General features: G+C 42.5%; 1 protein-coding gene across 1 annotated transcript; it reads right to left on the minus strand.

Annotated features, from left to right (window-relative positions):
* Positions 1-1,499: 1,499 nt before the first annotated feature.
* LOC149523300 (maestro heat-like repeat-containing protein family member 2B) lies at positions 1,500-10,131 on the minus strand. The gene is made up of 7 exons (XM_089770372.1): positions 9,974-10,131; positions 9,213-9,282; positions 8,985-9,098; positions 7,664-7,737; positions 6,823-6,945; positions 4,355-4,459; positions 1,500-1,652 (listed from the first exon to the last, which is right to left on the minus strand). The coding sequence occupies exons 2-7, from the start codon at positions 9,253-9,255 to the stop codon at positions 1,500-1,502; spliced, it is 612 nt and encodes a 203-aa protein (XP_089626498.1). The 5' UTR covers positions 9,256-9,282; positions 9,974-10,131.
* Between the last annotated feature and the right edge of the window lie 1,036 nt (positions 10,132-11,167).

The raw sequence follows: 11,167 nt of genomic DNA on the forward strand, positions 1-11,167 counted from the left end.
TGTTACCTTAGCCATTTTGGAAGATGCTTGAAACAGAGCCTCAGGGTCTGGAGTTGTTAGTGCCTCACGGAGACAACTCAGCTCCTCCTCTGCTGACCCCAGGTTAGTGCACTGACCTAGGATAGAGAAAAGGAGAAAAAGTATGGCAACATTTAATAAAACTGAACCTCTGATCCAGAGATAATCATACAGGAGGATCTATGGGGTATGTTATTACCAGCTGTGTGTGAAATTTTGGCCCCACTAAAGCCAATGACGAAATTCTTGTTGACTTTAACGGAGTCAGAATTTTACCGTCAGGCTATGTCTAGACTACATCCCTTTTTCGGAAAAGGGATGTAAATTAGACGTATCGCAATTGCTAATGAAGCGGGGATTTAAATCTCCCCTGCTTCATTAGCATAAAAATGGCTGCAGCTTTTTTCGGCACGGAGCTTTGCCGGAGAAAAGCGCCAGTCTAGATGCTGATCTTGCGGAAAATTAAGCCTTTTCCGAAAGATCCCTTATCCCTCCGAAAAAGGGATGTAGTCTAGACGTAGCCCCTATGTCTGAAAGTTAACGGTAATGGCATGTGATTCATTGTGATTCATACAGGATTAAACAGGCACTGTATTCTGTGTGGAGCATCTTTCTCTGTATATCTGGTTTCAGTAGCCACTCTGCTCTCAGTATTTAAATCTAATCTCATAGTCAAGCACAACTCATGTAGATTGATCTGAGGTTCTGCTTTGGAGGAGAATCCCTCCACTGAACTCTCATTGTAAAAGAGATGGGGCTGACCAAAAGCTTAGGTAGGAAACCCAGGCTCTTCGCTCACTTCTAAATCATGAACTGTCTCTTTAAGGGAAAGCTGTCCTGCTCTGTCATCTCCCTCTCCCCACCCCACTCTGCAGAGCGGGGGCATATGGGCATATGGCGGGGGAGAGAGTGTGTGTGAGACAATGTGTGTGTGTGTGTGTGTGTGTGAGAGAGAGAGAGAGAGAGAGAGAGAGAGAGAGAGAGGGACATGCTGGCTGCCAGAGAAATCTTAGAAACAGTGCCTCTTTAGATAGGCACTCCGTTACTCACCATACTTCAGACTGGAGCAGCACTATTGTATGTGTCCCTCTCCCCAAACTCTGCTCTGCAGAGATGATGACAGGGGCAAAAGGGTCACCCTGATTTCTGCATGTCTCCCTGCTCACCTCCCCTCCACACACCACTAGCAGCAGATAGGATGGAGCAAGGTCGGAGAGGGGCAGCTGAACACATGCTGCTGGCATGCTTGCTAATCAGCTGAGCGCTCCAGACAGAAATTCTGGGGAGAAGGGCAGATCTGGCCTGTGTGCTATATTTTGTCCACCCTCTAATATTTGCAGATTATTTATTATTTGTGCAGTTCTCTTCCAGCAATGTACTTACAAGGCCCCAATCGTTCTGTTATATAAGTGTCGCTAACAAGACAGAAAGAATTACAGATGGAAAAAATGGTCATTACAACAATGAAAGAAAGTGAAGAGTTACTTACACCTGCTCATGGTCTCCTCACCTTGTATATTGAGAAGACAGTTGATACAGTCAACCACCCACTGACGCGATGTCGTAAGTGAAGCACAGGTATATGGTGCTAACAGCCCAATCAGCGATCCAAACTGATCAAAAGTTTCCTGAGGCTAATTTTAAAAGAATGAAGAATGAAAGTTCTCCGGCTATACTGGACATTATTTGCCTTCCTTATTGTGAACTCCATTACTGTACCTGGGTACGGCACATTGGAAAACATAATCCTTGTTGTACATGCAAATTGATGGGGTCTAACTTAGCTGTAGCACTCAAGAAAAATCTCAGAGTCATTGTGGATAGTCCTCTAAAAACATCTGTTCAACATGCAGCTGCAGTTAAAAATGCTAATGGTATGTTAGGAACCACTAGGAAAAGGGATGAATAATAATATGATAAATATCATCATGCCACTGTTTCAAATCCATGGTACACCCACACCTTGAATATTGCAAGCAATTGTAGTCCTCCAACTTAAATAAAGTTAGGTTATAATTGGAAAAAGTTCAGAGAAAAGCAACAAAAATGATATGGGATATGGGACAAGTCATACAAGGAGAAGTTAAAAGGACTGGGACCATTCATCTTAGAAAAGAGATGCTTACAGGGGGGTTTGATAGAGCCATATAAGATGATCAGAGATGCATGATATGGGTGTCCCTATATCTCTGACTGCCTGGGGCTGGGACTGGACAACAGGGGAGAGATCACTCAACAATTGCCTTGTTCTGTTTGTTCCCTCTGATGCATATAACACCCACCACTGTCAGAAGACAGGCTACATGAACCATTTGTCTGGGGGATCCAGAATGGCCATTCATGTTTTATGTTCTTATCCGATTAAATAGAAATAGAAATTCAACTTTAACAGCGATAGAAATGTAGCTGTGTTAGTCTGGAGTAGCTGAAGCAAATGCAGGACAATGTAGCACTTTAAAGACTAACAAGATTTATTTATTTATTTATTTATTTTTTAAGATGGTTTAGTAGATGATGAGCTTTCGTGGGCCAGACCCACGTCCTCAGATCAGGAAGTGGGTCTGGCCCACGAAAGCTCATCATCTAATAAACCATCTTGTTAGTCTTTAAAGTGCTACATTGTCCTGCATTTTGCTTCAACTTTAACAGCCTGAGAGTATAGGAATGCATCTATGACACTGACACAGCCAACCTATGTGTGACCACAATAACTTAACAAGCGGCACTGCAATTGTATCAAGACAAGTCACTTCTATGTTATTTCAAAGGGTGTGTCTAGACTACTGAGTTTTGTCGACAAAAGTGGACTTTTGTCGACAAAACTATACCTGCGTCTACACTACCGCTGAGTTCTGTCAACATAACGTCGACAGAACTCAGCAGTTTTGTCGATGCTGGTAAACCTCATTTTACGAGGCATAACACCTTCTGTCGACAGAGTTCTGTCGACAGAAGGTGTTATTGCATGTAGGGTTGTGTCTAGACTACAGGGTTTTGTCGACAAAGCAGCTTGTTTAGTCGACAGAACTGAATGTGTCTAGACGCTCTTTGTCGACAGAAGTTTTGTCGACAGATACTGTCGACAAAACTTCTGTCGACAAAACCCTGTAGTCTAGACGTACCCAAAGAAAAGTCCTAGACTAGCGATCACCAACATTATGCATTTTGGTAATAGATATGAAAGGTAGATGTTATGTATTATTGTCTGTATTTATATCTTGCTAGAAGTTTAACATAACCAAATTAGCTTGTAGATTCCAATTCCTTTTCATGTCTTAATTGCCTTAATTATATGCAACTGTCTTCAGTTAACCTTAAGATCAAAGATAGAAGATAGTACAAGAAAATAGTTTGTACATTGCCTTCAGCTTAACTATCTGTGTTGTAATGGAAGACTACGATCGGCTAATTACTTTATGTGAATGACTATCACCCATTTACCAGTGTATGCGTAGGAAATAGAAAATTAACTTCAAAACAAAGTACGACAGGAGATCTGCATGACCTATTCTTTCTCAGGGAGAGATCCTGCTTCGACAATTTCTGTGAGGAGGCTTGCCAACCGGCTAGAATAGCTATAAAAGACAAGTTATGGGACTGATCTTCTCTCTCCAGTCTGCTTAAACTTTGAACAGGGGACGTGTAAGCCATAGGACATAGATCTTCCAAATAATTATTTGGAATAGTCTGGGAAATGCATGGAAAAACTAACAGCCTTTGCATCTAAACTGGCTTTGGATGTTGACCGGTTAGCATGATTCCAGAGAGACTTTTACAAGCCAGCCGTTTATTCCACCATGGTTGTGATCCTGAACTATGAAAAGTGAAAGTCATTTTAACAACTATCTATCACTTAACCATTTGTAACTCTCTTCTTTTTCCTTTTAACAACAAATCTGATATTCCGTTATTAAGGATTGGCTGATATTTAGGGAAGACCTGTGATTCATATTAACCTAAGGATAAGTGTCTAGTCCTTTGTGATTGGTGATTATATTAGACTTAGTTGTCTAGATGGGAACCAAGGTCTGGAATGCCTAAAGGGTACTATTGTTTGGTATTTTGTTAACCAGAGTAGAAGCTCTTTTCTTACTGGTTTGGTGAATCTAATTATAAAATCACTAGTCTGGGGAACTGCCTGCCCTGTTTCTTACAGTCTGGCCTGAGTGCTGTCACAGCACTATTATGGAAACCTTTCTCTTATGGAAGCAGAGGGATCTTACTCACTTTGAGGCCCCAGCTGCAGGCCTAGTAGAATTTCTCATGCATTCACGTTGAATGTCAGATTTGATAGAAGTTGGGAAGTCAGCTCAAGGAAGAGTAGAACTATACTCACTGTGCTATTAACTATCTCCTGATAGGCAGTTAGCAGCCAGACACTGGCCTGCAAGGCCCTTTCTCTCTCCCACTCCTGCCCTGAACTGAGCCAGGTCTCTAGTAGCTGTTGGCAAAGCAGGAGAATGGACAAAGTTAGTACCAGAAAATCCCTCCCAAACGTTTCTTTTAAATAGGTTTGATTGTCACTAAAATCCCTCTCCAAAGCATTTAACTTCCATATAGCAAAAGATTTATATGTCTCCAAAAAGAGACCCTTGTCTATACAAGTCCCAGGGACCAGATTCACCTCTGGTGTACGTAACTCCATCAAAGCCAAAGGAGTTACATGAGAGATGAGTCTGGCTCTGTGTATGTGAGGGCTTCTGTAGACTGTCTGATGGCAGCTGTCTAGCACATTGCATGCAGTTTGGGGTCCGGTGCTGTGTTCTCTTTCCTGGACAGCTTCTCCCATGCTGAGTGGCAAATGACAGAGAGGAGCATTTCTTTTTATTTAGAGCAGAGAAGTCTCCCCAGCCCAGCTCCTTTTATAACTTTATTTTCATACCAACGTTGCACCTAACTCCCCTCCCCTCAGCTCTTCAAACTATTCTGTTTATGTCTGAAGAGCAGGAAGTCTTTGGTGAATGAGTTTCCATACACAGAGCTTAACTCAATACTAATTCATTCCTTTTACGAGAGGTGATCAGTTCTCACTGGTCCTCTTGAATTTGGTTACTGCGCTGATGATTTTCTTTCCTGTCCATGTAGTGTTAACTATACTGGAAAAACTAGATCTCAGTCCACCACTGGCATAAAATGTCCCCTGCTATGAGATAGATACATAGAATTTACTAGCTAGTGGGAAAACACTGGCTGTAGAATCGGTGTCTATTTCTTACAAAGCCTTTCTGAATATTGACCTAGGAGAGCTTTTCCATTGCATTAGGAGTGCACAAATCATAAAATCATGGATTAAGGATGGAAGGGACCTCAGGAGGTCATATAGTCCAACCCCCTGCTCAAAGCAGGGCCAGCCCCAACTAAATTATTCCAGCCATGGCTTTGCCAAGCCTGGCATTAAAAACCTCGAATGATGGAGATTCTTAAGGGAAGAGAATAACAGAAACACCTAACTGGTGGGTCAGAACCCAGGCTTAGGAAAACCCCAGCACAAGGGGACACAAAGAAGATGGAGAGAGGCTGTTCTCAGTAGTGACAGATGACAGAACAAGAAGCAGTGGTCTCAAGTTGTGTGTGGGGGGGTGGATCTTAGGAAAAACGATTTCACGAGGAGGGTGGTGAAGCACTGGAATGGGTTACTGAGGGAGGTGGTGAGATCTCCATCCCTAGAGGTTTTTCAGTCCCAGCTTGACAAAGCCCTGGCTGAGATGATTTAGTTGGAATTGGTTCTGCTTTTAGCAGGGGGTTGGACTCGATGACTTCCTGAATTCTCTTCAAGCCCTATCGTTCTATGATTCTATAAAAGAGTTCCCTGAACTCTTTTCAAAAAATTTTTCAAAAAAGAACATTTCTTCTTTTTATCTCTGAGGAGAGCCACTCAGACTCTGCCCAGTGGAAATAAATATGCAGAACCTAGAGGGAGCCATTCTGTTTGTTCTGATGCCCCAAGCAGCTTGATCATTCTGTGCATAGTGAATGTGAGTCTATCTATAGGCTAAATTCTGTTCTTCCTTACACCAAACTAAATATTGATCAGCTCTACTGATTTCAGTTTAAATAAGAGCAAATGTGGCCTGATGAGAAAGAGTTGCCTCCTACTTTCTTTGAGATGGGTAGGATGAAAAAGAGGCAGTTGGTGAGTACTGCCATAAGCTCCCACTTGGTAGCTAAAGGGCCAGGCAGAGCTAAGATCCTCAACAACTTACTGTAAAGTTAATGTATATCATGGATCCCATCATGGAACTCTGTGTCTGGAGTCCATGACTCTGCCCATAGCTGGAAATACCCATTGAAAAGATTTTGAACTAGTACACATAGAACAGAGAATGAAGTGTGCAGCAAACTTTTCCAGGTTCTAGACATCTTGATGTAGGCTGCATAACTTCAGTGTTTTGCTAATAGTTTATGTATGCTTCAGCAGCCACAGGATTGGGCACCATTGTGTTCTTTGGAGAGTCTATTTATAAAAAAGATGTGCTTCCTTATACAAGAGCATTTCACTGAAAGATTGTGTTGTCAGAATTTTCACTGACTTGCCCGAGGTCTAAGTAATGTAGGTCGCACTGTCAGATATAAATATCCAGAATCAGATTCTGGTCTCTGTTACACTTGTGTAAATCCAAAATAATGCCACTGAAGTCAGGGGCATTACCCTGGTTTTACACGAATATCACTGATCAGATTCTAGCTCTAATCCTTCAGTCCAGCTGCATCCTTGAGCATCCAAAGCTCCCACTGAAGTCAAGGGGAACAATCAGCATGCCAGAATGGCAGAACTGAGTCCTAAGTGTTAAGAACTCTCCTTACCAGATTTCTGGTGGACACATCGAACTCTCCGAATACATAGGCGACCATATCCCCTGCTGCACAATTGTCCACACTTCCTGAACTGAGCAGCTTCAGGACAAAATGGAGAGCTGCCATCCTCACCTGCAAGGGTAGAGATTATGCACGAGTTATTATTATCTCTTCTGCATGCAATATGAGACAGGATATGAGAGTCCTTTTGCTTTTTCTTTTATCTCTTTGGAATAGTGGCTGAAGTACAAATGATTAACACATCTGTTATGTAAAATCCTTGCAACACTGGCTACAGAAGTACCATGCAAATGCCAGTTTTCACTTTCAGGTGACACTGTAATTAGGAAAAAGGCAGCATTTTCTCCTATAAATGTAAACAAACTTGTTTGTCTTAGTGTCTGGCTGAACAAGAAGTAGGTCTGAATGGACTTGTAGACTCTAAAGTTTTACATTCTTTCATTACAGTTAACAAAAAATATCTACATTTGTAAGTTGCATTTTCACGCTAAAGAGATTGCTCTACATCACTTCTATGAGATGAATTGAAAAATATTATTTCTTTTGTCATTTTTACAATGCAAATGTTTGTTATAAAAATAATATAAAGTGCATAGTACACACTTGTCATTGTGTTGTAATTGAAATCAATATATTTGAAAATGTAAAAAACCACAAAAATATGTAATAAATTTCAATTTTTAATCGCATTAATTTTTAGTTAACTGTGATTAATTGAAACCCTATTAATAATCTCAGCCTAAAAATGTGTCTCATTGCCAGACTCTCCACTGAGTGAAATACTTCCCAGATATTAACAGCAATACCACTATTCCACACACAATCTTACCTTAGCACTCTGATCACTGAGAGCAGATTTCACTGCCTTCACAATCAGAAACTTTCTAACTCTTGTCTCAGGCACTGAAAGATAAGGAGAAGTGTGCAATATAGTATATCTTTGTTCCAAACACTCATGCTCCACATTAGAATGTGTCCTGTGCCCTATTTAAGAGTACTACCAAGCTTCACTCATATACAGAGAATCAGCGGGGAAAATATAGGACCAGACTCTGATCTCAGTTACACCAGTCTAAGTCTGAAGTATTTCCACTTCTGTAAATAGCACCATCATACTATCCTGATGGAAATATTGTAAGAGAGTTAGACAAATGGAGGTCAGTGAAGTTAGTCTGTGTTTACCACCAGTATAGCAGAATTCGGAATCTATTCTAGAGTGTCTAATACTTATTCAGTCAGGAGTACTATTTTGTTTTTATCTCATTATTATTAACATGCATCCGCCACAAGATTACATTTGTATTTGTACCTTGAAAATATTTTAGGCTACATTCAGCACTTAATTAACCCTGTTGATTTCTGTGTGACCACATGGGAGTAACTTAGAGCAGCACTGGGTCCCTTTAGTGAATTTCCAACCCTCTGGTGAGCATGCATCTAAAAGGGTGTCGCAAGGAGAAGGGAGAAAAATTGTTCTCTTTGGCCTCTGATGATAGGACAAGAAACAATGGGCTTAAATTGCAGCAAGGGAGGTTTAGGTTGGACATTAGGAAAAACGTCCCAACTGTTAGGTTGGTTAAACACTGTGAAAAATTGCCCAGGGAAGTTGTGGAATCTCCACCACTGGAGATATTTAAGAGCAGATTGGATAGACACCTATCAGGGATGATCTAGACAGTGCTTGGTCCTGCCATGAGGGCAGGGGACTGGACTTGATGACCTCTCAAGGTCCCTTCCAGTTCTAATAATCTATGACTATATGACTCTATGTGTTGCAGCAGGGGCAGATGACCGTTTTGCGGGGCCCCGGGCAGCATAATTCCGCGGGGCCCCCCCTTTGCCACGGCGCATGCACAGTGACACCATGCTCATGTGCGGTGGCACCACGCCGCGTGCGCGGGGCTTTTTGAAGCGCGGTACCCGGGGCGGCCACCCCGCTCGCCCTGCCCTATATCCGCCCCTGTGTTACAGATCCTCTGTGCCCCATTTGCAGAGATGATGAGTATGTTATAGCCCTACCATGCCTGCAAAGCCTTGGTTCTTTAGATCAACCTATAGCAGCTCATGCTTTTAGCTCTGGATGTCCCCAACTCAACCCCCAGCACGATGGCGATGATCGCAGCAGTCACAGTTACTCCTGTGTTACTTACAGTCAGCACCAATAATAGCTGTGAGCAGATTCAGGGTTGCCACACGAACAGTCTCATTCTCAATCTTCAGCTGCGAGTGCAGAAATGCTATGAGGTCATCAGGAGAAGAACGGGCTGCAAAGGAAGAAATCACATCCTCACTAACAACTGAAAGCTCATTCTTACCACACCTACAAAAGAAGGAAGTTACAAGGAAACTACTGTGTAATTTGGAGTCTCTTCCCCTACCTAGCAGTAGGATACAATAGCACAGCTCCATTTGATTTTCCATGATGAGCTGCTGAGTTGGAGAACAGATCTGTGGGAAGAAGAGAAGTGATCAAAGGAAAACTAATCAGAACAAGCAACTGAAAAGAAGATGCTCAATTAATTTCTAAGCACTCACTTCCTACCTTTCCAAATAGAGCTCTGAAGCCAAAAGAAATGGTACTGACTGCACAACAAGAATCAGAAACAATGACCGAGACACTGGATAACAGAAGTTCATGCTTTCAAAGTGTTTTTAGCAGCAGAGCTAATTGAATCAAGACTTGACCCTTGGTAACTGGTTCAAATGGTTAATTATTCCACCATAAAAATGTAGGCCTTATTTGCAGTCTGAATTTGTCCAGCTTCATTTTCTAGTTATTGGCTCACGTTATGCCTTTCTCTGCTAGATTATTACATATGTTTCCCCACATAGATATTATAGACTGCAATTAAGTCACCCTGTCACAGGATAGGTCCTCCCCATTTGGATGGGATCAGTTTTTACTATCTAACTCTAACTCCCTCTAATAACTGGTTTATGCTAAAATTGCTTTACAAACTGAGCTGGATTTTAGCTAATAAAATGAGACCACTATCTGCTTATTCTTAAGCCAGCAGAAACCAATAAGGCATGAGAAGGTCTCCGGGCTCTTCACTAGCATTCAAAAGATGTTTATTCTTAATATGCTTCAGATCTGCTGTGCTTAAGCTCAAGTGATACAAGAACAAGTTCCCCTCACCCGGTCGTGCAGAGCACTGCAGATGGCTTGAAATTTCCCTTCAGGTAGAAGGATCTTATATTCACCAGCGACTTCCAAGAGCTGCCTCAGACTCTACAACAGAGGGTGAAAGTTAGAAGGTGGGCATACAAAGGAGCAATATGCAATGACTGAAGCAGGTTCATGGAATTCATAGATTCCAAGGCCAAAAGGGATGATTGTCATCAACTAGTCAGGCCTTCTGTATGACACAGGCCTTAGAAATTGCCAAAATAATTCCTAAAGCAGAACTTTCAGACAAAAATCCAATCTTGATTTTAAAATGATCCCCTTGACTCTTGGTAAATGGTTTGAATGGCTAATATCCCACCACTGAAAAGGTAGACCTTATTTCCCATCTGAATGTCTCCTGTTTCAGTTTGTAGCCACTGGATCATGTCATGCCTTTCTCTGCTAGGTCATTACATATATTTCCCCATGCAGATATTATAGACTGTAAGTAAGTCACCTGTCACAGGGTAGGTCCACCCTGTTTGGATGGTATCAGGTTGTGGAGGAGTTAAAGAACTAAGGCAGCCCAAGTGACCTAGTCTCCCCAACCACCATAGCAGGCCTGGTTCTTAGAGCAGCATTGCCTAATAGTCAGGGTCAGTGCAGCAGCCCTTTAATGAGGCTCTTCAGCTCAACGACCCAAGCCCTTCTAGGTACGACCGTGCAACCTAGTGCTCAACCACCCTTTGGGGCAAACCAGTGTTGCCTAGTGGCCAGCCCTTCTCCACCAGGCTCTACCTACTCCACAGGGTCCCAGCCCAGGGCCTTGTCTTGCAGCTCAATGGGGTTTCTTCCAAAACATGCAGAGTCAAAGACTAATACCTCAACTCAATAATGCTTAGTTCACATAGATTACTTCCCACCATTCTTCTGAAGCAGGTCATCTCAGTAACTCCGTGGTCTCTCCTCCATCTGTGGCATTGGATGGTTGTGGGGGGGGGGGGTCAACTGGAACCACAGGCTGCCTGGTTTCTGCATCCTAGGGCACTGGCAGTCCCTCCACAAAAGCCTGCAAAGCACCTCTGCTCCCTTCAGCTGTCAGCCTAGACAGAACTGAGCTGCTCCCTTTTATATCCTGGTTCCAGTTGGAGCATTCCCAGCAAGTATGAAGGGGCATAGCCCACAGATCATGATTAGCCCCCGCTGAACCATGCATGGGGGGTA

The sequence above is a fragment of the Pelodiscus sinensis genome, chromosome 18, assembly GCF_052426305.1.
Source record: "Pelodiscus sinensis isolate ZL-2025 chromosome 18, ASM5242630v1, whole genome shotgun sequence".
NCBI classification, from domain to species: Eukaryota; Metazoa; Chordata; order Testudines; family Trionychidae; genus Pelodiscus; species Pelodiscus sinensis.

Bases quoted from the DNA above. Each gene is read 5' to 3' on its own strand.
- LOC149523300 (XM_089770372.1), bottom strand. From the start codon at position 9,255: ATGGAAAATCAAATGGAGCTGTGCTATTGTATCCTACTGCTAG. The intron at 7,738-8,984 runs GTAAGTAACACA...CTTATCTTTCAG, and splicing joins AGCTATTATTGGTGCTGACT to TGCCTGAGACAAGAGTTAGA. The intron at 1,653-4,354 runs GTGAGTATAGTT...TTTTAAAATTAG, and splicing joins AGGAGATAGTTAATAGCACA to CCTCAGGAAACTTTTGATCA.